This window comes from Pseudorca crassidens, chromosome 11 (assembly GCF_039906515.1).
Source record: "Pseudorca crassidens isolate mPseCra1 chromosome 11, mPseCra1.hap1, whole genome shotgun sequence".
Classification (NCBI taxonomy): domain Eukaryota; kingdom Metazoa; phylum Chordata; class Mammalia; order Artiodactyla; family Delphinidae; genus Pseudorca; species Pseudorca crassidens.
Window position 1 is genome coordinate 44,664,418 of NC_090306.1, and position 27,820 is coordinate 44,692,237.

Consider the following 27,820-nt stretch of genomic DNA (forward strand, 5'->3'; position numbering starts at 1 on the left):
AAAACTCCTGGAACCTAGGTTGCCAAGATTGATCCCTCAACTCTTGGTCTCACCTTGGGTGGACTTGAGCTTGAACAATGGAGGCAATATATTTAAGACCTCGAAAGAGATACAGCTTAATTCCAAAGTAAACAATACCTGAAGAGCTAGTGATTTCTACCAAAACATTGTACCTTTTAAACATACCTCATTTTGAGACGAAGTTAGCTCCAAGAAGCCTCTCTGGGCTTGATATAAAGGGCACTGGTGGGAAAAGTGGTAGGTAGGTTGTTCCTGGTTCCCTCTGTGTGTACGCAGAATGGGTCTGGGAAATTCTGGCCCTTGCCAGGATGGAGGCTAAACAACTAATCCCCCAGGGTATGTTTCTAATGACACTTCTAGGACAAACTTCCCAGGACCATCTTTGTTTCAAGACCCTGAGATTGTTCTGGGAACTTCTGAAACTTCCCTGGGGCCCCCTTTGCTTGGGAGAGAACACAGGCAAAGGAGTTAAGTGAGCAAAAGAAACTGTCAAAGTTTAAGCAAAGGTAAAGTGTGAAGGTAGTTATTTCTTGCACATGAGAATCTGATTTCTGTATCAATGAAAGATTTTAATTCCGAGAAAAATAGCATAAGTCTGGCTTGCTGGGAATATGGAAAGGAAGGGCTCAGATTAAGGGATGTGGCACGTTCATCACGAGAGAGGTCTCCACAGTCTCCTGCCCTCCTGGCCTGGCCTTGCACTGTGGTGTCCGGCCTCTGGGAAGAACTTCTATGGGACACTATTTCCACTTGGGCTGTCACTAGGTGACCAGGTATGGGACAGAGGAGCATCCAGTGACCCCCAACTCTCCTCCTTCCCTTCGACCTGTGGAAAAAGTGAAGATGACTGGGCACATACTCCAGTGTTGCCTGGTACAGCTCAACCTCGGTGGTCAGCCAGAAGCACCGGCTGTATGACAGAGGCCTGGCTAGAGACGTCACGAGCAGCCTTCTTCGTGTCCCTGGTCCCTGGCGTCGGTGATGTTAGCACTTGTGCCTGTGTCCCAGAAGGAGCTCAGTTCTGCCCATATCAATCGATGCTTCTCACCGGTTTCAGATAAAACTTCCACCTAATAAATTGTATGTAAGCACTGAAGCCTGGATAAGCTCCTTGGGGTCTGGGAACCATTAGATGAAATATTCCTCCTTCTCCCTGCCCTTGGCTGAGTTGCTCTCCATCTGGAGGACGGCGCCGGGCTCGCCTTCTGCAGGTTCGTAGGTGACGTAGCTGCCTTTGTTCTTGTACAGGTAAAAGAAGATCAAGATCACGACTGAGAGCAGGGTGAGGAAGACCACTGTGATAACAACTTGGAAAGGAGAGGGAAAATGCAGAGATGTTTCAGGATTGAGGACGTCTCAGTAACTCACAAGGTCCCCTGCATTAGACGATTCCCTCACTCCTGGTGAGGGTCCTCCTGCTGAAGTTAACTAGCGTCCACTTCCAAATCCATATTCTCCCACCAAGCCCGACTTCCTTGGTACATGACATCTGGAGTCTCTTTGTGCTTAGGGACACAAGGCTTTTGGTTTCTGACAAAACTGAATTCCCTCTCAACTAGTTCCTGATGATTATGATAGAAACAGGAAGGAGGGAAACAGGAAATCGCTTATCCCAACAGGAAGGGTTTTAAAATTCATAGCCTCGGGCTTCCCTGGTGGCGCAGTGGTTGAGAGTCCGCCTGCCGATGCAGGGGACGCGGGTTCGTGCCCTGGTTCGGGAGGATCCCACATGCCGCAGAGCGGCTGGGCCCGTGAGCCATGGCCGCTGAGCCTGCACGTCCGGAGCCTGTGCTCCGCAACGGGAGAGGCCACAACAGTGAGCGGCCCGTGTACCGCAAAAAAAAAAAAAATTCATAGCCTCCTGTAGGGGTTTCTGATCCCTCCCATCCTCTTTCTCACCCACTCAACAAGCTGCACACATCCTTATCCCTACCCCCATACTCAACTGTAGTGCCCATATGCACTGCAGCTGTTTGTGGCCACCTCCCAACCGGTCATTTACTGGCAGTACCTCTACACGAAGCCTCTGAGAGTCTTTTATAACCTTGTGTGTGTGTGTGTGTGTGTAATATAACTTGCATGCCAAAACGAGCCCATTAATGGATTTGGTCTCTAATCTGTGGTGCTTTCCCATGTAGGGAAAATCCTGGTCTATCACATTGTCTCTGGAGCAACAGAGCCCCTGAGCTCAGAAGGTCCCTTGATTTGGCTCAGAGCCTGTTACCTGCAATGAGTGCTGTGCTGGCTTCAGCTTCTGGGGACAGGGCCTCAGTGGCCTGTAGGATTGGGGTGGCCATCAGTTCTTCTGGAAAATTTAGCAAAGTGGAAAAGGAAATGGGGTGAATTCTTTTGTTCTAAAACACATGTTTGTCCTTCAATTTCACTACCCCACCTTCTTCCCTATTCAGACTTTTGTCATTTAACTCCTATAGGACATCTGTATAGAAAAACCGGGAGAATAGAGGAGAAAACAAACCACCACCAAAGACGATAAACATTTTGATGGATTTCTCTCTAACATAGTGGTTAAAGTATGGGCTCTAGAGCTGACTGACGAGGTTCCAATCTGAGCTCTTTTACTAGCTGTGTGATCTTCAGAAAATTACCTAACCCCTCTGTGCATCAGCATCCTCATCTGGAAAACAGAGATAATAGTACCTACTTTATAGGGTTGTTGCGACATGTATTAAGTAATTCAATAAGGGTAAGCTATTATTAGGAATACATTTTTGCATAAATGAGATCAAATGATAAATGTATATACATGTATATATCAATATATTTATATTATATGCCACATGCATTTCTTCACTGTTTTTACAAACTCTTTGTAAACATTATTTTTTAATAATGAAATAACGCTCCTTCCCTTATGAAACCCTTTTCTACGCTTCCAGAGTAAGCCCTGCAATTTGAAAGGTTCTGAAATAAGGCCTCTCCTACCCTAAAATATATCCCATATCTTGTTCTGCTACTGGTCTATCTGTCCTTCAGAGCCTGAAAGTCCCACTCCCAAAGTCACTACCCAGACTCCTAAGTGTTTCCAAAAGAAGTCAGGAAGCCTTCCATTCTCTCCTAGTTAGCATTTTAGTGTAGGGGTTTGAAAAGGTTAGTTACTGCAGGACAGAGGTATCCTGGGGAAAGCAGTCTGACTGACCCTAAAATCACCCACAGGAGGCATCTCAGTATTCATTCAATAAATAACAATAGCAGCACTCATTAACTCTCTACTCTCTGCCAGGTGTGTTCCAGGCACAGTGGGGGCAAGCAGAACAGACATGGTCTACCTTCCCCGAGCTCAGCCTCCACCACAGCAAGTTCACAGTTAAGAACTGTGATACGTATGGCAAAGGCAACATCTGGGAGCTTAGGAGGGCATGTGGCAGAGGGGCCTGAGCTAGTCTTCCAGCACGAACAGCCTCCCCAGGAAGCAGGATTTGAGCTGGGGGCCGAAGCAGGGGTAGGAGTTTACAGAGTGAAAGGGGCGGGAGGTGGGGCACATTCTAGGCAGAGGGAAGAGCCTGGATCAAAGCTCCGAGATGAGAGGACCCAAAGGCCAGTGTGGCTGGAGCACAGGGCGTGAGCCTGATTCCTGTCTCTCGCCTGACACCTTCAGGATGCCATCCAGGACAAGGGAAATTCAGTCACTAGCGGTGGTCTGGTGAGCCTGGGAGCAGTGCCAAGAGGGGTCAGCGGTGTTGAAAGACCTTCTCACACAGGCCAGGGGAGGCCTGTTGAACCGTCCTGGTCTTGCCACAGGAAAAGCAGATGTGGGCTGCCTGGATCACCACCCCGCTCCCAGGGCCAGGCCAAACCCTTCTCCACTCTTTCTTTAGGAGCAGTGATACAGTCAGCTACTTTGTGGCTTCGGGCAAATGGTTACATCTCCCGATTCATCCATCCATTCTCATCTGTAACCAGTAGGAACTATATTAACCAACTCTGCAGGGCTATTGCAAAGGCTAAATGAGAAAACGCACAGGCAAGCATCATTAAAAGGGAAAGCCGCTCTAGGTTTGAATCCTGCCCCAGCATAGTCCTAGGTAACCTTGAGGAAGTTACCAAACCTCTCCGAGCCTCAGTTTCTCTCCCATGCGTAAAACAGGAGTGTGGTAGGCAGCTTCTAAGATGAATCCCAATGGTTCCCACCTCCTGGTGTTTACATCCTTGTGTAAGCCCCTCTCCCCGTGTGTCGGCTGGACCCAGTGACTAGGTTCTAACAAACAGAATACAGCCAAAGGGATGGGCTGTCACTTCTGAGATTATACTGTGACTTCCATCAAAGACAAGGCCTGAAGTTTATCCACCTGATCACTGCTTCAGACTGCTGCCCCTCACCGCGCATGCTTTCCTCCCCCAAATGTCCTGGGGCTGCACACCGTCTTCCCACCATTGATCTAGAGTTCTACACAGCTGCTCTCAGTTTTGTCTTTCTTAAACATTTGAGAACTTACGATACACAAAGCACCGAGAAGAATAATGTATGTACAGAAGCTTCAATAGAAAGATGAGTAAGATTCAGTTCAATCGATCAACAAGAATTTAGTTTGCACCTACCACGTGCCAGGGGCACTGTCATAGATGCTGGGCAAGCAGCAGTGATGAGGCTCACCAAGGACCCAACCATGGAGCTGAATTTTAGTGAGGCTTCAGAGAACAGATATGTATGAGTCCTCGGAAAGGGAATCCAGGAGGGTAGATGATTCCTAGTTGGGAAATTCTGCAAATAATCCCAATTATAACAGCTGCCATTGGCTAAGTCCCTGCTTTGTGCTGGGCATTTCGTATACATAATTATTAATCCTTAGAATTCCAATCACTTCACAGCAGGTGTTCTTATTTGCCCATGTGGACCCTGAGGCCCGGGAAGAGTTAAGTGATATCCCTCGTATTACACATGAAGGAACAGTGGATGCAGCCAAGATCTGAATCCAGGACTAGCCCCTCCAAAGCCCAAGGTATTTATACTAAGCCTTCCTACCACTGTCCTTTTCTTTTTTTTCCAATAGGGAAAACGAGGAAAAGGTAACAAAAGATAACTATGAGGCAGCACAACGAGCTTTCCAAAAGTGCGAGGTTTTAAAAGATACGGACAGTTGCGGAAGAAACACCAGAGGAGCACAATCAAATACAGACCGCTGCATTACAAAGAGCTCTCCTTTAATGTGAACTTGCTCACAGGCGACTGGGCAGCAGGGAATGATATCAGTCACGTTGGTTCATATGCAACCTCAAGCTTTCTACAACTCAAGAGTACATTTCATCAATAAGGACCTTAAGAAACATAAAATGCACTAGAAGTACCTTCCTTGGACGCAGTTATCAGTTGGTTTCCACTTATACTAAGCCATCTGGTGATGCAGTAAGTACAAATGAAGGAGGTACCAAAAAAAATTACTTCTATACAAAAACATTAGAAGAAGGCAGAGCCATGGAAGAAATTTACCTCTATATGAAATCTACCTCTATGAGAAAACACTAGAAGAAGGCAGATCCTACATCAGCTTTTTATTTTTGATGAAAATAATCTCTGTTGAAAGTTAAGTCTCTCTGGAACCAACTTCTAAAAGGAGGAAGCACACTCCCAGGGCACAGGGGGTCTAGGACAGACAGGGATTCAAGGTTCAATGTTGGTGGAGATTTAACTGCCAGTATTTTAATTCAGACTGTTGTATTTTTAGGGTTCTCATTACAAAGTTTCATAAGTTTTGAGTGTTCTGTCCCAATTCTGTCTTTCCTGTAAGACCATTTCCAGTAATGTGATTTCAGAATGTGAATCTTTTCGAAAATGCACATAAAGGTTAAAGGCAGAAACTTAGAAGAATAGTGTCAGGAAGCTCTGTACAGCTCAAGGTGGCAAACACATTGGAAGGACAATTTAAAAAGTGTTATATCTGGAGCAAAAACAAGGAAATGGGCCAGGCTTGCTGCCTGGGCCCGAAGCTAAGAGGTAGGAGGTAACAGAAACTAGAACTCTCCCAGCCCGTTTTGCCTCTGTCTCCTATCAAAGAGAATGATTTCTGCACTGAAGGAGAGCAGGAGCCTTGGTGATGTGGGGAAGTGAGCTCAAGAGAAGGGACACAACCCAGAAAGCACCAAGCTAATCTAAAAGGGATCCAGGCAAGTGACAGCCAAGGGCACCGAAAGAACATGTCAATGGGATCGCTCTTGGTGATACAGGAGCTTCTGAGAAAGACAGAGGGGTCAGGAGCCTGAAGGGCCACAGAAAGAGGTGGATTCTGTAAACAACTGGTGAAATTGATACAGTTCCTCAGCAAAATTCTAGAACGAGTTATAAGGAACTGCTTTGGGGGTCCTGAACTTGAAACCACAAGCATTAAGAGTTAATGTGAGACCGCTAGGAGCAAGCTGGGTCAGACAAGTCACACGGCCTTTTTTTTTTTTTTTTTTTCACACAGCCTTTTTAGACTGAGGTTCCAGTTTCACAGACAGAGAAATTAAAAGGCTAATTCAACAAGTATTTACAGAGTGCGTACTTTGTGCCAGGGTCCGTTCAAGGTCCTGGGCATAGATTAGTGAACACAACAAGCAAAAACTCATGCCTTCACAGTTCCTTAAACTACACAGAATTATCATAGGATCCAGGAATTTTACTTCTGAGCATCTATCCAAAAGAAATGAAAGCAGGAACTCAAAACAGATATTTGTACACCAATATTCACAGCAGCATTATTCACAATAACTAAAAAGTGAAACAACTCAAATGTCCATCAACAGATGAACAGATAGACAAAATATGGTATATATATATACACACACAATGGAATATTATTCAGTCTTAAAAAGGAAGGACGTTCTGACACGTGCTACTATGTGGATGAACTTTGAAGACATCATGCTAACTGAAATAAGTCAGTCACAAAAGGACAAATATCGTAGGATTCCACTTGTCTGAGGTACCTAGAATAGTCAAATTCATAGAGACAGACAGTGGTTATCAAGAGCTGGGAAGAGGGGAGAATGAGGAGTCATTGTTTAATGGCTACCAAGTTTCAGTTTGGGATGATGAGAAAGTTCTAGAGAGGGATGATGGTGATGGTTGCACAACAATGTGAATGTACACAATGCCACTGAACTGTATCCTTTAAAATGGTAAATTTTAGGATTGGTTCAAGATGGTGGAATAGAAGGATGTGTGCTCACTCCCTCTTGTGAGAGCACCGGAATCACAAGTAACTGCTGAACAATCATCGACAGGAAGACACTGGAACACACCAAAAAAGATACCCCACATCCAAAGACAAAGGAGAAGTCGCAGTGAGATGGTAGGAGGGGCTCAATCACAATAAAATCAAATCCCATAACCGCTGGGTGGATGACTCACAAACTGGAGAACACATACCACAGAAGTCCACCCACTGGAGTGAAGGTTCTGAGCCCCACATCAGGCTTCCTAAACTGGGGGTCCGGCAACGGGAGGAGGAATTCCCAGAGAATAAGACTTTGAAGGCCAGCAGGATTTGATTGCAGGACTTTGACAGGACTGGGGAAAACAGAGACTCCATTCCTGCGGGGCACACACAAAGTAGTGTGCGCACCAGGACCCAGGGGGAAGGAGCAGTGACCCCATAGAAGACTGAACCAGACTTAGCTGCTAGTGTTGGAGGGTCTCCTGCAGAGGTGGGGGGTGGCTGTGGCTCACTGAGGGGACAAGGACACTGGCAGCAGAAGTTCTGGGAAGTACTCCTTGGCATGAGCCATCCCAGAGTCTGCCATTAACCCCACCAAAGAGCCTGCAGCCTCCAGTGGTGGGTCACCTCAGACCAAACTACCAACAGGGAGGGAACCCAGCCCCACCCATCAGCAGACAAGCAGATTAAAGTTTTACTGAGCTCTGCCCATCAGAGCAATACCCAGCTCTACCCACCACCAGTACCTCCCATCAGGAAGCTTGCACAAGCCTCTTAGATACCCTCATCCACCAGAGGGCAGACAGCAGAAGCAAGAAGAACTACAGTCCTGCAGCCTGTGGAACAAAAACCACATTCACAGAAAGATAGACAAAATGAAAAGGCATAGGACTATGCACCAGATGAAGGAACAAGATAAAACCCCAGAAAAACAACTGAATGAAGTGGAGATAGGCAACCTTCCAGATAAAGAATTCAGAATCATGATAGTGAAGATGATCCATGATCCAGGACCTTGGAAAAAGAATGGAGGCAAAGATCTAGAAGATGCAAGAAATGTTTAACACAGACCTAGAAGAATTAAAGAACAAACAAACAAAGATGAAAAATACAATAACTGAAATGAAAAATACACTAGAGGAATCAATAGCAGAATAACTGAGGGAGAAGAACGGATAAGTGATGTGGAAGACAGAATGGTGGAATTCACTGCCATGGAACAGATTAAAGAAAAAAGAATGAAAAGAAATGAAGACAGCCTAAGAGACCTCTGGGACAGTATTAAACGCACCAACATTCTTATTATAGGGGTCCCAGAAGGAGAAGATGGAGAGAAAGGACCCGAGAAAATATCTGAAGAGATTATAGTCGAAAACTTCCCTAACATGGGAAAGGAAATAGCCACCCAAGTCCAGGAGGCACAGAGAGTCCCAGGCAGGATAAACCCAAGGAGAAACATGCCAAGACACATTTTTTTTTTTTTTTTTTTTTTTGCGGTACGCGGGCCTCTCAGTGTTGTGGCCTCTCCCGTTGTGGAGCACAGGCTCTGGACGCGCAGGCTCAGTGGCCATGGCTCATGGGCACAGCTGCTCCGTGGCATGTGGGACCTTCCCGGACCGGGGCATGAACCCGCGTCCCCTGCATCAGCAGGCGGACTCCCAACCACTGCGCCACCAGGGAAGCCCGCCAAGACACATATTAATCAAATTGACAAGAATTAAAGACAAAGAAAAATTATTAAAAGCAACAAGGGAAAAACGACAAATAACATACAAGGGAACTCCCTTAAGGTTAACAGCTGATTTCTCAGCAGAAACTCTACAAGCCAGAAGGGAGTGGCACAATATGTTTAAAGTGATGAAAGGGAAGAAGCTACAACCAAGATTATTCTACCCGGCAAGGATCTCGTTCTGATTCAAAAGAGAAATCAAAAGCTTTACAGACAAGCAAAAGCTAAGAGAATTCAGCACCACTAAACCAGCTCTATAACAATGCTAAAGGAACTTCTCTAAGTGGGAAACACAAGAGAAGAAAAGGACTTACCGAAACAAAAGCATAACAATTAAGAAAATGGTAATAGGGGCTTCCCTGGTGGCGCAGTGGTTGAGAGTCTGCCTGCCGATGCAGGGGACACGGGTTTGTGCCCCGGTCCGGGAGGATCCCACATGCCGCGGAGCTGCTGGGCCCGTGAGCCATGGCTGCTGAGCCTGTGCATCCGGAGCCTGTGCTCTGCAGCGGGAGAGGCCACAGCAGTGACAGGCCGGCATACCGCAAAAAAAAAAAAAAAAAGAAAAAAGAAAATGGTAATAGGAACATACATATCGATAATTACCTTAAACGTGAATGGATTAAATGCTCCAACCAAAAGACACAGGCTCGCTGAATGGATACAAAAACAAGACCCATATATATGCTGTCTACAAGAGACCCACCTCAGACATAGGGACACATACAGACTGAAAGTGAGGGAATGGAAAAAGATATTCCATGCAAATGGAAATCAAAAGAAAGCTGGAGTAGCAATACTCATATCAGATAAAATGACTTTAAAACAAAGACTGTTACAAGAGACAAGGAAGGACACTACATAATGATCAAGGGATCAATCCAAGAAGAAGATACAACAATTATAAATATATATGCACTCAACATAGGAGCACCTCAATACATAAGGCAACTGCTAACAGCTATAAAAGAGGAAATTGACAGTAACACAATAATAGTGGGGGACTTTAACACCCCACTTACACCAATGGACAGATCATCCAGACAGAAAATTAACAAGGAAACATAAGCTTTAAATGACACAATAGACCAGAAAGATTTAATTGACATTTACAGGACATTCCATCCGAAAACAGCAGATTACACTTTCTTCTCAAGTGCACATGGAACATTCTCCAGAATAGATCACATCTTGGGTTGCAAATCAAGCCTCAGTAAATTTAAGAAAATTGAAATCATTATCAATCAGCTTTTCCGACCACAACGCTTATGAGATAGAAATAAATTACAGGGAAAAAAACGTAAAAAACTCAAACAAATGGAGGCTAAACAATATGTTACTAAATAACCAAGAGATCACTGAAGAAATCAGAGGAAATAAAAAAATACCTAGAGACAAATGACAATGAAAACACGACGATCCAAAACCTATGGGATGCAGCAAAAGCAGTTCTAAGAGGGAAGTTTATAGCGATACAATGCTACCTCAAGAAACACAAAAGGGCTTCCCTGGTGGTGCAGTGGTTGAGAGTCTGCCTGCTGATGCAGGGGACACGGGTTTGTGCCCCGGTCCAGGAAGATCCCACATGCCGCGGAGCGGCTGGGCCCATGAGCCATGGCCACTGAGCCTGCGAGTCCGGAGCCTGTGCTCCACAACAGGAGAGGCCACAACAGTGAGAGGCCTGTGTACCGCTAAAAAAAAAAAAAACAAAACACGAAAAAACTCAAATAAACAGTCTAACTTTACACCTAAAGGAACTGGAGAAAGAAGAACAAACAAAACCCAAAGTTAGTAGAAGGAAAATCATAAAGATCAGAGCAGAAATAAATGAAATAGAAACAAAGAAAACAATAGCATAGATCAATAAAACTAAAAGGTGGTTCTTTGAGAAGATTAACAAAATTGATAACCTTTAGCAAGACTCATCAAGAAAAAGAGGGAGAGACTCATATCAATAAAATTAGAAATGAAAAAGGAGAAGTTACAATGGACACTGCAGAAATACAAAGTATCCTAAGAGACTACTACAAGCAACTCTATGCCCATAAAATGGACAATCTGGAAGAAACAGACAAATCCTTAGAAAGGTATAACCTTCCAAGACTGAACCAGGAAGAAATAGAAAATATGAACAGACCAATCACAAGTAATGAAATTGAAACTGTGATTAAAAATCTTCCAACAAACAAAAGTCCAGGACCAGATGGCTTCACAGGTAAATTCTATCAAACATTTAGAGAAGAGCTAACACCCTTCCTTCTTAAACTCTTCCAAAAAATTGCAGTGGAAGGAACACTCCCAAACTCATTCTATGAGGCCACCGTCACCCTGATACCAAAACCAGAAAAAGATACTATAAAAAAAGAAAATTACAGACCAATATCACTGATGAATATAGATGCAAAAATCCTCAACAAAATACTAGTAAACAGAATCCAGCAACACATTAAAAGGATCATATACTATGACCAAGTGGGATTTATCCCAGGGATCCAAGGATTCTTCAATATAAGCAATCCAATCAATGTGATACACCATATTAACAAATTGAGGAATAAAAACCATATGATCATCTCAATAGATGCAGAAAAAGCTTCTGACAAAATTCACCACCCATTTATGATAAAAACTCTCCAGAAAGTGGGCACAGAGGGAACCTACCTCAACATAATAAAGGCCATATATGACAAACCCACAGCAAACATCATTCTCAATGGTGAAAAGCTGAAAGCATTTCCTCTAAGTTCAGGAACAAGACAAGGATGTCCACTCTCACCACTATTATTCAACATAGGTTTGGAAGTTCTAGCCATGGCAATCAGAGAAGAAAAAGAAATAAAAGGAATACAAATTGGAAAAGAAGTAAAGCTGTCACTGTTTGCAGATGACATGATGCTATACATAGACAATCCTAAAGATGCTACCAGAAAACTACTAGAGCTAATCAATGAATTTGGTACAGTTGCAGGATACAAAATTACTGCACAGAAATCTCTGGCATTCCTATACATCAACAACAAAAAATCAGAAAGAGAAATTAATGAAACACTCACATTTACCATCACAACAAAAAGAATAAAATACCTAGGACTAAACCTGCCTAAGGAGTTGAAAAACTTGTACTCCAAAAACTATAAGACACTGATGAAAGAAATCAAAGATGACACAAACAGATGGAGAAATACACCATGTTCTTGGATTGGAAGAATCAATATTGTGAAAATGACTACACTACGCAAAGCAATATACAGATTCAGTGCAATCCCTATCAAATTACCAATGGCATGTTTTACAGAACTAGAACAAAAAATCTTAAAATTTGTGTGGCGACACAAAAGACCCCAAATAGCCAAAGCAATCTTGAGGGAAAAAAAACAGAGCTGGAGGAATCAGACTCCCTGACTTCACACTCTACTACAAAGCTACAGTCATCAAGACAATATGGCACTGGCACAAAAACAGAAGTATAGATGTTTGGAACAGGATAGAAAGCCCAGAGATAGACCCACACACCTATGGTCAACTAATCTATGACAAAGGAGGCAAGGATATACAATGCAGAAAAGAGAGTCTCTTCAATAAGTGGTACTGGGAAAACTGGACAGCTACTTGTAAAAGAATGAAATTAGAACTCTCCCTAACACCATACACAAAAATCGACTCAAAATGGATTAAAGACTTAAATGTAAGACTGGACACCATAAAACTCTTAGAGGAAAATATAGGAAGAACACTCTTTGACATAAATCACAGCAAGATCTTTTTTGACCCACCTCCCGGAGTAATGGAAATAAAAGCAAAAATAAACAAATGGGACCTGATGAAATTTAAAAGCTTTTGCACAGCAAAGGAAACTATAAACAAGACGAAAAGACAATCCTCAGAATGGGAGAAAATATTTGCAAACTAATCAGTGGACAAAGGATTAATCTCCAAAATATATAAAAGCTCATGCAGCTCAGTATTAAAAAAACAAACAACCCAATCAAAAAATGAGCAGAAGACCTAAATAGACATTTCTCCAAAGAAGACATACAGATGACCAAGAAGCACATGAAAAGCTGCTCAACATCACTAATTATTAGAGAAATGCAAATCAAAACTACAATGAGGTATCACCTCACACCAGTTAGAATGGGCATCATCAGAAAATCTACAAACAACAAATGCTGAAGAGGGTGTGGAGAAAAGGGAACCCTCTTGCACTGTTGGTGGGAACGTAAATTGATACGGCCACTATGGAGAACAGTATGGAGGTTCCTTAAAAAACTAAAAATAGAATTACCATATGACCCAGCAATCCCACTACTGGGCATATACCCAGAGAAAACCGTAAATCAAAAAGAAACATGCAGGGGGTCTTCCCTGGTGGCGCTGTGGTTGACAGTCCGCCTGCCGATGCAGGGGACACAGGTTCGTGCCCTGGTCTGGGAAGATCCCACATGCCGGGAGCGGCTAGGCCCGTGAGCCATGGCCGCTGAGCCTGCGCGTCCAGAGCCTGTGCTCCACAACGGGAGAGGCCACAGCAGTGAGAGGCCCATGTACTGCAAAAAAAAAAAAAAAAAGACACATGCACCACAACGTTCATTGCAGCGGTATTTACAACAGCCAGGTCATGGAAGCAACCTAAATGCCCATCGACAGACAAATGGATAAAGAAGATGTGGTACATATATACAATGGAATATTAGCCATAAAAAGGAACGAAATTGGGTCATATAGAGACGTGGATGGACTTAGAGACTGTCATACAGAGTGAAGTAAGTCAGAAAGAGAAAATCAAATATCATACATTAATGCATATTTGTGGAATCTAGAAAAACGGTACAGATGAACAGGTTTGCAGGGCAGAAATTGAGACACAGATGTAGAGAACAAACGGATGGACACCAAGGTGGGAAAGCAGGGGGGCGGGGATGTGGTGGTGTGATGAATTGGGAGATTGGGATTGACATGTATACACTGATATGTATAAAATAGATAACTAATAAGAACCTGCTGTATAAAAAAATAAAAAATAAAATTCGAAAAAAATAAAATGCAATAAAAAAAGGTAAAATTTTATTTTTTAAGGTGTTAGGGGTAGGATTTTATTAATTAATTAATTTATTTTTGCTGTGTTGGGTCTTCATTTCTGTGCGAGGGCTTTCTCTAGTTGTGGCAAGCGGGGGCCACTCTTCATCGCGGTGCGTGGGCCTCTCACTATTGCGGCCTCTCTTTTTGCGGAGCACAGGCTCCAGACGCGCAGGCTCAGTAGTTGTGGCTCACGGGCCTAGTTGCTCCGCGGGATGTGGGATCCTCCCAGACCAGGGCTTGAATCCGTATCCCCTGCATTAGCAGGCAGATTCTCAACCACTGAGCCACCAGGGAAGCCCCAAAAAAGGTAAATTTTATGTTATGTATAATTTTACCACAACTTAAAGAAAAAACATTTTGTCATACAATTTACATCGTGAGGGGGGAAGATGGACAATGGACAGGTTAAAGAAGTAAAAGATATACTATATTAGACGTTGGTTAGTACCATACAGAAAATAAAATCAGGAAGGGGGATAAGGAGTTGGGATGTGGGTAGGGGTGGTCAGGGAGTGTCCCTGACGAGGTGACTTGAGTAAAATAAACACCTATAGAAGGAGAGGGAGGCAGCCATGAGGAGACATGGGAGAGGAACATTCCAGGCAGAGGGAACAGTAAGTTCAAGGTAGGGCCATCAAATAATATTGGAAAGCACCTGGGGCCGTCACAGGCTCAGCATGTTAAAGGTACATCATGGAGGTCACTTGGAAGGAGCAAGGGGGAGCGGAGGAGCAGGTGAAGTCGAGGGGGCTGTATAAGAGGGGTGTTGAAGGTCATGGAAGGCCTTTGGCTTTTTCAGTGAGTGAGATGCAACCATTTTAGAGGTTTTTGAGCAGAGACTGATTTACATTTCAAAGGGGTGCTTCTCAAACTCTGCAGTGCATAAGAATCTCCTAGGGAGCTTGTTAAAATGCAGACTATAGGGGCTTCCCTGGTGGCGCAGTGGTTAATAATCTGCCTGCCAATGAAGGGGACACGGGTTCGAGCCCTGGCCCGGGAAGATCCCACATGCCGCAGAGCAACTAAGCCCGTGCGCCATGACTACTGAGCCTGCGCTCTAGAGCCCATGAGCTACAACTACTGAGCCTATGTGCCACAACTACTGAAGCCCGCACGCCTAGAGCCCATGCTCTGTAACAAGGGAAGCCACCGCAATGAGAAGCCTGCGCACCACAACAAAGAGTAGCCCCCACTCACTGCAACTAGAGAAAGCCCGCACGCAGCAACAAAGACCCAACGCAGCCAAAAATAAAAAAATAAAATAAAAATAAAATAAAATAGTGAAAAAAAAATACATACTATGGTTCATTAAGTCTAGGGTGGGGCCTGAAATTCCAAAGACTGTCCTTTTGAAACACGGAGACCACTATGTTGTAAGGAAGACCAATCTGGCTCACTGGAGGATAACAGGCCACATGGAGGAAAACTGAGGCATCCCCAGCTCAGCCAACAGCCAGTACCAACTGGTAGACATGTGATGGAGGTCATTTTGGACCTTCTAGCCCAGTGGACCTTCCAGCAGATTGCAGCTGCATGAGTGAGCAGGGGTGAAAACAGCAGAGGAGTGCCCAGCCAACTCCCAGAATGGTGAGAAATAGACAGACATAGAAAACAAATTTATGGTTACCAAAGGGGAAAGGGGGGGAGGGGTAAATTAGGAGCTTGGGATTAACAAATACACACTACTATCTATAAAATAGATAACCAACAAGGACCTACCATATAGCACAGGACACTAAACTCAGTATTTTGTAATAACCTATAAGGGAAAAGAACCTGAAAAAGAATAGATATATATGTATATGTATAACTGAATCATTTTGCTGCACACCTGAAACTAACACAACAGGTAAATCAATTATACTTCAATAAAAAAAAGAAAGAAAGAAAAAAAGGGAAGGAAAGGCACTGAAGGCAGAATATAAACTTTTTTTTTTTCTGTAAAGTTGAACAGGGAAATAGGGCTATAGCTGGAGGTGGAAGAGAGTTCAAGCTTTTTGTTTATTTTTGCTTTTTTTAGATGGGAGAAATGACAGCCTGTTTATGTACGGACAGGAATGACTCAGATGAGAGGGAACAATTGACAGCTGGAGCCATGTCGTTGAAGGGATGGGACCCAGTGCACGGATGAAGGGATTGGCTGCAGACAGCAGAGATCGTTCATGACTAATGTGCACATGGGCAGTAGGTACATGGGGGTAGTGGGAGCCTTTGGCAGTTCTCTTCTGAGAACTTTAACTTGCTCCAGAAAATAGAAGGCCGTGTCATCAACTGAGAGTAAGCATGGGGAGGGGGTTAGATGAATTGAAGGTGCTGCCTGAATAGCCAACGTCTCATCCAAAAACCGTGATAGAGTGTTTCCAATATCCCTGTGGAGTAACACAGCCTGGCTTTATTAAGGACTAAGTTGGATAGGGATTTCCCCAGTGGTCCAGTGGTTAAGATTCCACCTTCCAATACAGGGGGTGCGGGTTCTATCCCTGGTCGGGGAACTAAGATCCTGCATGCTGTGCAGCGCAGCCAAAAATTTAAAAAAAAAAAAAAAAGGACTAAGTGGCGGGGAGTAACTGGCCATCAGGAAATGGAGTGATGCCAGTCTAAACAGAGCTTCTTCTTCCACTGGGATTTGACCTTCTTTTTTTTTTTTTTTTTTGTGGTACGCGGGCCTCTTACTGCTGTGGCCTCTCCCGTTGCGGAGCACAGGCTCCGGACGCGCAGGCTCAGCAGCCACGGCTCACGGGTCCAGCCGCTCCACGGCATGTGGGATCTTCCCGGACCGGGGCACGAACCCGCGTCCCCTGCATTGGCAGGCGGACTCTCAACCACTGTGCCACCAGGGAAGCCCCTGACTTTAATTCTTATTGAATTGATATTATGATGTCAGACCATGCCAGGGCCAAATTAAGGCCTTTGTGTAATTCAAAATAAAAATACGGACTTCCCTGGTGGCATAGTGGTTAAGACGCCGTCTGCCAATGCAGGGGACACGGGTTCGAGCCCTGGTCTGGGAAGATTCCCACATGCCGCGGAGCAACTAAGCCCGTGGGCCACAACTACTGAGCCTGTGCTCTAGAGCCCGTGAGCCACAACTACTGGGCCCACGTGCCACAACTACTGAAGCTTGTGCACCTAGAGCCCATGCTCCGCAGCGGGAGAAGCCACCGCAATGAGAAGCCTGTGCACCGCAGTGAAGAGTAGCCCCCGTCTCAACTAGAGAAAGCCCGCGCGCAGCAACGAAAACTCAACACAGCCATAAATAAATAATAAAAATAAATAAATTTATTTTTTTTAAAATAAATAAATAGGGCTTCCCTGGTGGCGCAGTGGTTGAGAGTCCGCCTGCCAATGCAGGGGACACGGGTTCGTGCCCCGGTCTGGGAAGATCCCACATGCCGCAGAGCGGCTGGGCCCCTGAGCTATGGCCACTGGGCCTGCGCGTCCGGAGCCTGTGCTCCGCAACAGGAGAGGCCACAACAGTGAGACGCCCGCGTACCGCAAAAAAATAAATAAATAAAATAAAATATTTTAAATAGATAAATAAAAATAAAAATACTAAATCACAAGACAGATATAAGAAAGTCCAATAATACATTTTCCCTTTATGGTAACAACTCGGCTTTTTTGCTTGTTTTTATAATATAGTGATGGAATTCCCTGGCTGTCCAGTCGTTAGGACTCTGTGCTCTCACTGCCGAGGGCCCGGGTTCAATCCCTGGCCGGGGAATCAAGATCCCACAAGCCAGGCAGCACAGCCGGAAAAAAAAAAAAAAAAGTGAATATTAAATCCTTTGTGAGAGCTTTTGTTTGGTGTTCTGCGTTATTGGTGCCTTCCACACAGGCTTAATGTGGAAGGGTTTAGTGACCTTTGGGTAGACCCAGGGAAGCTTCAACAAATCTGTGAAGGACTCCAAGTTAGAGGGGCAACTAGTAAGCTGATAAAGAGATTTAAAATGACTGGAGAAATTGGCCAAACTGAACAAGATGAGAATTCAACATACACCTTGCTCTTAGGTCCGGGAAATCAACTACTCACAAATAATGGGGAAGCCACAGCTTAGCAGCACCTATAAAAGACTTACAGTGGGATCACTAGAAATTCACCGACACTGGAAGGATAGAACCCAAAAGAGCAGCAAGAGTGAGAGGAAGGTCGTAGAATTTTGGATGCTTTTTATTTTCTTTCTTTTCCTTTACCTTCCAAATTTCTTATGATGATAATGACTTTTATAATCATAAAATATTTATAAGTTGCTGCTATTTTAGGCATCATGAACATAAATGTGGTCTCTACAATGGCATCAACAGTGCAGCCCTACTCTGCACTATTCCTAGACCGCTGAGTTGCATCTGGGTGCCAGTTTTGAGCTGAGCAGCCAACACAGTGAATGGCTTGGAAACCATATCAGATCAGGAAAGCCTGTAAGAGAAAGCTGAGTGAAAACTTAGTTGGGGATGGAGGGTTAGGACTTGAATGCTGTCTTTGAATATACCAACGATGACCCGTACAAGAGGACTAATGGCAGAAACTAATGGGAGATGGATGTCTTCCCCAGAGAACGGAGAGCAAAACTGGGCAGATGCTTCATGGGGAACTGGAGAGAGAGTTCCAGCACAGAACGGGTAGTTGAACTATCTGACCCTCAGGACCTTTCTCAGCCTTAATGTTAGAATTTTTATAAATTGAAAATGTTCTATCAGAATTCACTACAAAATCAAATTTTCAAACTGGTGAACTCTCAATGAAGTCTGTAGTTTAGTTAACAGCATCGCACCAATGTTGGGACTTCCCTGGTGGTCCAGTGGGTAAGACGACTCTGCACTCCCAATGCAGAGGTCCCGGGTTTGATCCCTGGTCGGGGAACTAGATCCCACATGCATGCCGCAACTAAGAGTCCTCATGCTGAAACTAAACATGCCACAATGAAGATCTCGCATGCCGCAACTAAGACCCAGTGCAGCCAAAATAAATAAATAAATATTTTTTAAAAAATAAATAAAAATAGGGCTTCCCTGGTGGCGCAGTGGTTGAGAGTCCGCCTGCCGATGCAGGGGACACGGGTTCGTGCCCCGGTCCGGGAAGATCCCACATGCCGCGGAGCGGCTGGGCCCGCGAGCCATGGCTGCTGGGCCTGCGCGTCCGGAGCCTGTGCTCCGCAACGGGAGAGGCCACAACAGTGAGAGGCCCACGTAACGCAAAAAAATAAATAAATAAATAAATAAATAAAAATAAAAAGAATAATGCATTAAAAAAAAACAGTATCATACCAATGTTAATTTCCTGGTCTTCACAAATGTATTGTGGCCATCTCTATCGACGTCAAATGTACCAAATGACATTTGAGGAAACATGGCTGAAGGGTATACAAAATCTCTGTACTATTTTTGCAACTTTTCTATAAATCTAAAATTATTCCAAAATAAAATGTCTATTAAAAAATCAAAAATTTAAAAGAATCTAAAAAAGAGTGGATATGTGTATATGTATAACTGATTCGCTTTACTGTACAGCATAGACTAATACAACATTGTAAATCAACTATAGTCCAATAAAAACTTTTAATAAATCAGGGGGGCTTCCCTGGTGGCGCAGTGGTTGAGTGTCTGCCTGCCGATGCAGGGGACACGGGTTCGTGCCCCGGTTCGGGAAGATCCCACGTGCTGCGGAGCGGCTAGGCCTGTGAGCCATGGCTGCTGCGCGTCCGGAGCCTGTGCTCCGCAACGGGAGAGGCCACAACAGTGAGAGGCCCTCGTACCGCCAAAAAAAAAAAAAAAAAAAAAAAAAAAAAATCAGGGACTTCCCTGGTGGTCCAGTGTGTAAGATTCCGTGCTTCCATTGCAGGGGGCATGGGTTCGATACCGGGTCGGGGAACTAAGATCCTGCATGCCACGCAGCAAGGCCAAAAAAAAAAAAAAAAAATCAAGAATTTGAATTCTACTCCACCCAGAAGAGCTTTTCTCAGACTAAAAGTCACAGGGTGTCCGAGCTAATGAGCTGGAGCCTTCGGGCTTTAAGTATCAGAACGATAATCTATATTTGTGACTTACAGTTTGCAAAACATACATTATTTTATCTCTACCCCAAGAATGTGATGTAAGTAGGGTTGGTATTATCATTATGTACAAGCCAGAAAATTGAGGTAGCTCAGCAAGCTTCGTCAACCAGCCCACCGTCACTCAGTGGTTGGCCCAGCCAGGCTTTAAATCTATCTCCTCACTTCAAGGTTCTTTGCAACTTCTGGAACCATCCCTGCTCTGCCTCCAGCTAAACATTTTGTTGATGTGTCCACTGGGTTTGGTTCTCAGAGTTTTATTGCAGGATGGGTGTTCACTAAAGCACTGTTTGCAAGAGTGACACATATCTGAATGTCTATCAGCAGAGGAATGATTAAATAAATGACAGGTCATTCATTCTGGAAATAGTACACAGTTGTTAAAAAGAATGTGGTAGATCTGCAATTACTGGGACAGAATATATGGTTAGACGAAAAAAGCAAATTGCTAGGGCAGTATGTGTTATATGATTACATGTTTGTAAAAAAAAGTGAAGTAGGGCTTCCCTGGTGGCGCAGTGGTTAAGAATCCACCTGCCAATGCCAGGGACACGGGTTCGAGCCCTGGTCCAGGAAGATCCCACATGCCGTGGAGCAACTAAGCCCGTGTGTCACAACTATTGAGCCTGCGCTCTAGAGCCCGCGAACCACAACTACTGAAGCCTGCGTGCCTAGAGAAAGCCCACGCGCGGCAATGAAGACCCAACGCAGCCAAAAATAAATAAATAAATATTTTTAAAAAGTAAAATAAAATAGAACTATAAACATATATATATATACACACACACACATCGAAAAAGTCTAGAAGGTTATTCCCTGAGGGGCATGTAATGGCTTTGTAATGAAAGAACAACAACAGCGAAGAAAACTAAGTGCAGGAAACGTGGCATACAAGAGGGGAAATGGTTTACAGCTTTCCCCCCATTATCTCCTGTTCCTACCCCATTTCTCTCCTGTCTCCTCTTCCAAACAAAGGAGTAAGAATGTTACTTTGGGGACTTCCCTGGAAGTCCAGAGAGTAAGACTCTGTGCTCCCAATGCAGGGGGCCTGGGTTCGATCCCTGGTCAGGGAACTAGATCCCGCATGCATGCCTCAACTATGAGTCTGCATGCCGCAACTAATAAGTCTGCCCACCGCAACTAAAAGATCCTGCATGCCTCAATGAAGATCCCATGTGCCACAACCAAGACCCAGCGCAGCCTAAATAAATAAATAGATAAATAAGAAAGGCAATATACTAAGGAAAGAAGAAATATTAAAAAAAAAAAAGAATGTTACTTTGCTCCTTCCCTTCTCAGGCTTAGAAAGACTGTAGTACGCATTTTCTTTAAGGAGGGAGGCCTGGGGCTGAGGACCACAAGATTTCAGATTTGAGGCTCCACCCGAATCCTAACCTACAGCAAATGAACTTCAAGATCTATCTGGCTCACTCACCTTTTTTTTTTTGTTAACCTAGATACCTGTTGGTTTGTTTGTGGCCCTTGTTCCTGGGCTAAATCTCTTATCACTGAGGCATCAGATCCTTTGCCACCTGAGTCTGACAACCTATTTATTTGCTCTAGCCCTGCCCAGAAAAGGGCGGCTCCCCCAATTCTCCTTTCCATGGGAACCCGCCCTGGAATTCTCCTCCTTTTCTCCTTCCTTCTCTTTCATGTGCCCCTGCCATGGGGTAGAGTGGCTGAGAGCAGTATACCATGACGGAAAGAATACAGGACTTGGCACAATACCCTGCCTCTGCCATTAGTAGCTGCGTGACCTTGGGAGAATTTCCTAACCTCTGAAAATTTCTTAACTTCCCTGAACTTCAGTTTTTGCTTCTGTAAAATGAGAATGAAACGTGCTCACAGGGTTGTGATGAGGAATAAGCGAGATGAACAACACTGAGCGTCTATCCTAGAGTGAGGACAACCTAGGATGTAGCTAGTGTGACTACATGGCAAGGGATGGGCTTTACCCAGTGGGGTGGGCAGAGCGGACAATGCCTATTCCACCCCACTCTCCTTCCAAGAGGGCAACTTATGCACTAGGCACAGCAGGCAACGCGCCTAGGGTCCACCATACTTCCAGGGGCCCATGAAAATGTTTTTTAGTGATCTTAATTTCTTTTAAAATCAGAAGAAAAAAATTGAATGTTTATGTCAAGGAAATTATAATATTGTTATATCAATCAATTATAAATATAACCATTAATGATTTTATTGTATATTAATATTGTATTCTTCCTTATACCAACATAGTTGTAAAATACAATTTTTAACACATTACCTTTTTAAATGGAGGAATGGGCCCACAAAGGCAAAAGTGCCAAGGGCCCCTGAAAGTTCTAATGTGGCCCTCACTTTCAGCCCTCTTGAAGGATATCTCCTTTAGGAGATCTTTATAGATTGGGGCAAAGGGATGTGCGAGGGAGGTGGGGAAGAGACATGCAAGACCTTCAATGATCCCATTCTTCAAAGTACAAGTCCTCACCCTGTCTGTAATTTCTCCATTTCTGTCCCTGAACTTACATTTGCTTGGACCCAGTGGGTAGGGGACTATACGATATGTCCTAAAATACCACTCCACTCATGTCGTTTGTTGGGTTGAAAATGTAAATACATGACTCAACAACAACAAAACCAGACAATTGAAAAATGGGCAAGGACTTGAATAGACATTTCTCCAAAAGATATACAGTTGCCAATAAACACATGAAAAGATGTTCAACGTCACTCATCATTAGGGAAATGTAAATCTAAACCACAATGAGACACCATTCACACCCATTAGGATGGCCACTATTAAAAATCAGAAAATAGGGCTTCCCTGGTGGCGCAGTGGTTGGGAGTCCGCCTGCCGATGCAGGGGACACGGGTTCGTCGCCCGGTCCGGGAAGATCCCACATGCCGCGGAGCGGCTGGGCCCGTGCGCCATGGCCGCTCTGCCTGCGCGTCTGGAGCCTGTGCTATGCAACGGGAGAGGCCACAACAGTGAGAGGCCCACGTACCGCAAAAAAAAAAAAAAAAATCAGAAAATAACAAGTGTTGTCAAGGATGTGGAGAAATTGGAACCCTATGCATTGCTGGTAAGAATGTAAAATGGTATAGTTACCCTGGGAAACAGTATGGCAGTGCCTCAAAAACTTAAACAGAATTACCACACTTCTGGGTATATACCCAAAAGAATTGAAAGCAGGGACTCGAAGAGATATTTGTACACCAACGTTCAAGCAGCAGTATTCACAACAGCCAAAAGGTGGAAGCAACCCAAGTATCTATTGATGTATGAGTGGATAAACAAAATGATATACATTATATATATATAATATTATTCAGCCTTAAAAAGGAAGGAAATTCTGACACATGCTACAAAATGGATGAGCCTCGGAAATGCTACAGTGAAATAAGCCAGACACAAAAGGACAAATTTTGTATGATTACACTTATACTAGGTACCTAGTCAAATTTATACAGATAGAAAGTATAATGGTGGTAGCCAGGGGCTGTGGGGAAGGGGGAATGAGGAGTTATTATTTAATGGATACAGAGTTTCAGTTTGGGAAGATGAAAAAGTTCTGGAGATGGATGATGGTAACAGTTGCACAGCAATGTGAATATCACTCAAAATTTAATACCACTGAACTGTACACCAAAAAATAATCAAAATGGTAACATTTATATTATGTTTATCTTACCACAAAATTTAAAAAAGAATGTATATAGTTCTGCTTTTGTCCAAGTCCTAATTTCTCAGCTGCCCAAGCAAGCATCACTTCTCTTCCCTACAGGCAGGTTTATTCTGTAGGTCCTCTGCCCTGTCCCCCAGAATACCCTCCAAGGTAAGCACAGTCTCTGTAGTTTCAGAAGTGGCGGCGCTACCTTTATGTGGAATCCCTGCTGCACCCCTCTTTGCCTGTATAAACCTTACCCATCCTTCAAGAGTAAGGGCTCCATCCCTTCCCCACTCATGAAGCCTGTACTAACTAATCTAGACGGCTGCCCATTTCTCCCTTTTCTTATCTCCAGCAGACAACTAAGGATCTGAATTGCTACATCACCAGTCACAGAGGACACTGCCTTTGACTTCCCCTGGGGTTCTCACTCACCTGTTTCCACATCAGTAAAGCAGAGAATGTCTGTCCTAATGACAAATGAGACCGCACATGGAAACAAAGGTGTATAGACCAACCAAGGTTTTGTTCCTCCCTTACCCTAATTAACATGTAATGAAAACAACCAATGAATATCTGATGGTTTGTCCAGCTCAGCTTGGTTATGAAATGAAAGGGAGGAATCCATACTCATTCTCTTTTTTTTGGGGGGGAATCCATTCTTAACGTGAAGGGGAAAGAGGGGGATCCCTGACTGGGGAACAAGGGTAACAATAGTTCCGGGGAACAAGGGATTTTTGATGCTGGAGTGAATCATCAGAGGAGTGGAATTAGAAAGCAGGCAGAGGGACTTTCCTGGCAGTCCAGGGGTGAAGACTCTGCACTTCCAAAGCAGGGGGCACCGTGGGTTCGATCCCTGGTGGGGGAACTAAGATCCCACGTGCCGCAGAATTCCTTTCTAGGAATAGGTGGGCTTTTCTAACAAGCACCCAGTAATAATAACCAATGTTACTGAGTGCTTGCTAGATATGAGATACTGTGCTAGGTGTTTTACAGGGATTATCTTATTTAATCCTCACAGATAAGGTACTATTTCCCCCGTTTTACAAATGAGACTGGAGCTTAGAGGGTAGGTCACAAGGTCACAAAGCTCTAAGTAGTAGTACCAGAAATTGGTCCAGGTCCATGAAACTTCAGATTCAAACTGCACTAAAGTGTGCATGCTGGTTCCCTTCTGCTTCCTCCCAGGACCTTTCCTGGTATGAGGCAGGTGGAGAGTAGTGGGAGTCTTCCCACCTGGGCAGAGGGCTCAGGGAATTCCAGGACTGGGCTGGGGGGGGGCAGTTTAAGTGGGAAAGGCCTTCACCTACCTCCTGGAGAAGGCGTGGTTGGGAGGCTAGTCATCTCGGCAGGTGGACGGGCACCTGCAGGGAGGTGCAGATCTGTAGGAAGAGGGACAAAGAGCGGGATGAGGTGGATGGGCCCATGCCTGGGGCAGAAGACGACTGGAAATCCCAGGAAAGCCTTTGGTGCCAGGTTTTCCTGAGTCCCTTCCCCAACTCTCCCCCCACCCCCACCCCCGCCCTATTGAACGTCTATCTGGGGATCCTTTCACTGGGCCACCACATTTACCTAGGAGGTTTCTCAAGGCCTGAGAAAGTTAGGTAAATGTACGCAAATTAGCAGCGGACCCAGTTTCACCCAGGCGCGGTAACAGGTCCCCAGTTCTCTCCCAGCCCGCAGTCTGTGGGGAGCCGTCCACTAGGTGTCAGGAGAGCGCAGGGAGGTCAGGCCCCCGGCCCAGGCTCGGGGCCGGCGCGGGGGCAGCGGCGGGGCCGGGCCGGGGAGCCCGGCGCCGGGCACCGGAGGGAGGGTCGTCAGGCGCCCTCAGGCCCGTCCGAGACGGCCGGTTGTCAGGGCTCAGCCCTCCGCCCGCAGTGCCCCCTCGGGCGTCCGCTGCAACGTCCGCGCGGTCCACCGAGCCCCGCTGGCCGGGCCCCCGCGGCCGCCCACCACCGGCCCGGCCGAGACTCTGGCACCCTGGGGCCCTCGCCGCGTCCGCGGACGTCGGGGCTCGATCCCTCGGCACCGCCCCCCGCGCCCCGACCCCGGTCCAGAGCCCTCCTGCGTTACCCGCGCCAGGCAGGGCTAGCTGCGCTCCGAGGGCGGCCCGTCCCGGTCACCGGTTCCGAGGCGCCGCGACAGGAGGCTCCAGCCGAGGCCCGAGCTCGGCCGCTCTCGGTTTCAGTTGTTGACGCGGCCGCGGCGACTGCAGCGTGAGTGTGGGTGACCGGGCTCGCCTGGCCCTTCGGCCCTGCCCGGGTCCCCACCTCCGCGTGCTCACCTTACCAGTCGGACGGGCTTCAGGGGAAGGGCAGGCGCCGCGCGTCCGGCTCAACTCGACGGGGGCGGGAACCGCAGACACCGCGAGGACCCGCCGGGGACCCAGACCTGAGGAAGCAGCGCAAAGACGCTCAGAGTTAGCTGCCGAGGCCGGCCGGGGGCGGGGTGGGGGGGGGGGGCGGCCGACTGGGTGGGACAGGAAAAGAGGAGAGAAACCGCCCTCTGCAGGTTCCCTCTGCCCGCCGGGCCGCCTCAGCTCCCCCGGGAGGAAAGGCTGCTTTTCCTTCTCCGATTGTCACTTTACTCTCCATCCGGAGCCGCTTCCTCCCCCGCCTGCCTCGAGGCACCGGAGGGCACGGGATCAGAGTGAGCCCGGAGCTAATGGGATCTGTCCGCTTTCCCCGCCATCGACGTTATTTGAATTTTCAGCAAATGTGGAAAATTACATTTACTTGCGTTTGCATATCACTTACGTAAATAGGTCTGTATCCAGAAGCTTGGAACATAAGCTAACTTAGTGGGCACACCCCGGGCCAGGGAGCGGGGTGTGAGGTGGGGAGAGGAACGTTGCCCCATTCGGATCTTCCTTGCCCGAATTCATCTGAGGCAGTGTAGTGTAGAGGTTAAGAGCGTTGTGGACTTCGGACTCAAACAGTCCCAGCCCCGCCGCTTCTTAGCTGTGTGACTTTGGGCAAATTACTTAACATCTCTAAAAGCCGTTCCCTCATCCCTGAAATGGGGGACTGAAAAATCATGCCATTTCATAGCGTGGTTCTAGCACCTGGGAAGCACATCAGTTTAACTACTAATTAATGCCATAGTTTAGTCACCTCCTGACTCGCTTCTTTCTGGCAGGAAACGTTCCCAAATTAATGAGGAACTCAATGAGTAAGGATGTAAAGTATAAACACAGGTTCTGGAACCTGCTCTGCTGTGTGATCTTAGTTTTGTTTCATTTATCTGGGGCAGTATCTACTGTGGGGATGGAATGAGTTAATATTGATACATTTAAAGCATTAGAAACTTACCTGGCACACAGTAAGTGCTCAGTAAATGTTATCTTGGCTTCCTGTTTAGGGTTAGAACTCTTGTGGTTATTCTGTCTTCCCTCCCAGTGATACAGACTTCCCTGCTTCTTATTCCTGGGAGGCAGTCTCTAGGTTTGGGAATCAATATTTATATAGATCGATAGAGACAGGAATTGTGCATGTTCATTTGGGAGACAAAGACAAAGAGTCTCAGAGAATGGGGGCACAGGGTGAGAAAAAAAGCAAAGAAAGAAAGATAGAAAAGAAGGGAGGGAGGAAGGGAGGAAGGAAGGAAGGAAAGAAAGAAAAGAAAGAAAGCATAGTTGCTTTCATTCCTAAAGATGTTATGTGGTTGGAAAAAAAATAACAGAAAAAACAGAGTAAATTAACTAAATTCATTTACTTGAATATATTTTTAAAGGCATAGCAGTTATCAGTGAGGAAGAAGAAAGCCCACGTGTGGGAAAACTACCAATCCAACCAAGAAAGGCAAAGAAAGTAACACGTAGGCAAGGTGGATGTAAGTTAATAAAAAGGTAAGGCTGGCCAGTCCTCAGATAAAAGAATACCCAAGAGAAAAGGGAATTCAAATCCTAACGGTTAAGTTGCAAAGGTGGACCACTGCTTGCATTTATTGACAAGCTGCCCATGAATTCCAAGAAAAGTTGAGATTTTTCTTGTTATCTGGGTCAGTCTCCCGCGTGGCATATTCCTTTATGTCTGAAGATTGTTAAGAACCACAGACTCTCGTAGGCCATCCAGCCCAACTGAATACTGATTTGCTGTGTTACTTTTACAATTTAATTAGACGGCTAATAGTCTCTCACAAGCATCT

General features: G+C 45.4%; 2 protein-coding genes across 3 annotated transcripts in view; both read right to left on the reverse strand.

Moving 5' to 3' along the window:
* POU6F1 (POU class 6 homeobox 1) overlaps positions 1-25,009 on the reverse strand; it is a 72,585-nt gene extending 47,576 nt beyond the window's left edge. The window contains exon 1 of the mRNA XM_067696559.1: positions 24,985-25,009. The gene's annotated coding sequence lies outside the window, so the exon portion shown is untranslated. The remainder of the gene's footprint in view (positions 1-24,984) is intronic.
* SMAGP (small cell adhesion glycoprotein) lies at positions 570-26,345 on the reverse strand. Of its 2 annotated transcripts, none has more exons than XM_067696568.1 (4): positions 25,959-26,345; positions 24,985-25,056; positions 2,246-2,326; positions 570-1,328 (listed from the first exon to the last, which is right to left on the reverse strand). In XM_067696568.1, the coding sequence occupies exons 2-4, from the start codon at positions 25,016-25,018 to the stop codon at positions 1,150-1,152; spliced, it is 294 nt and encodes a 97-aa protein (XP_067552669.1). In that variant the 5' UTR covers positions 25,019-25,056; positions 25,959-26,345; the 3' UTR covers positions 570-1,149. The 2 variants fall into 2 exon arrangements, with proteins under 2 accessions (XP_067552669.1, XP_067552670.1); XM_067696569.1 differs by lacking the exon at positions 25,959-26,345 and adding an exon at positions 25,748-25,949.
* Between the last annotated feature and the right edge of the window lie 1,475 nt (positions 26,346-27,820).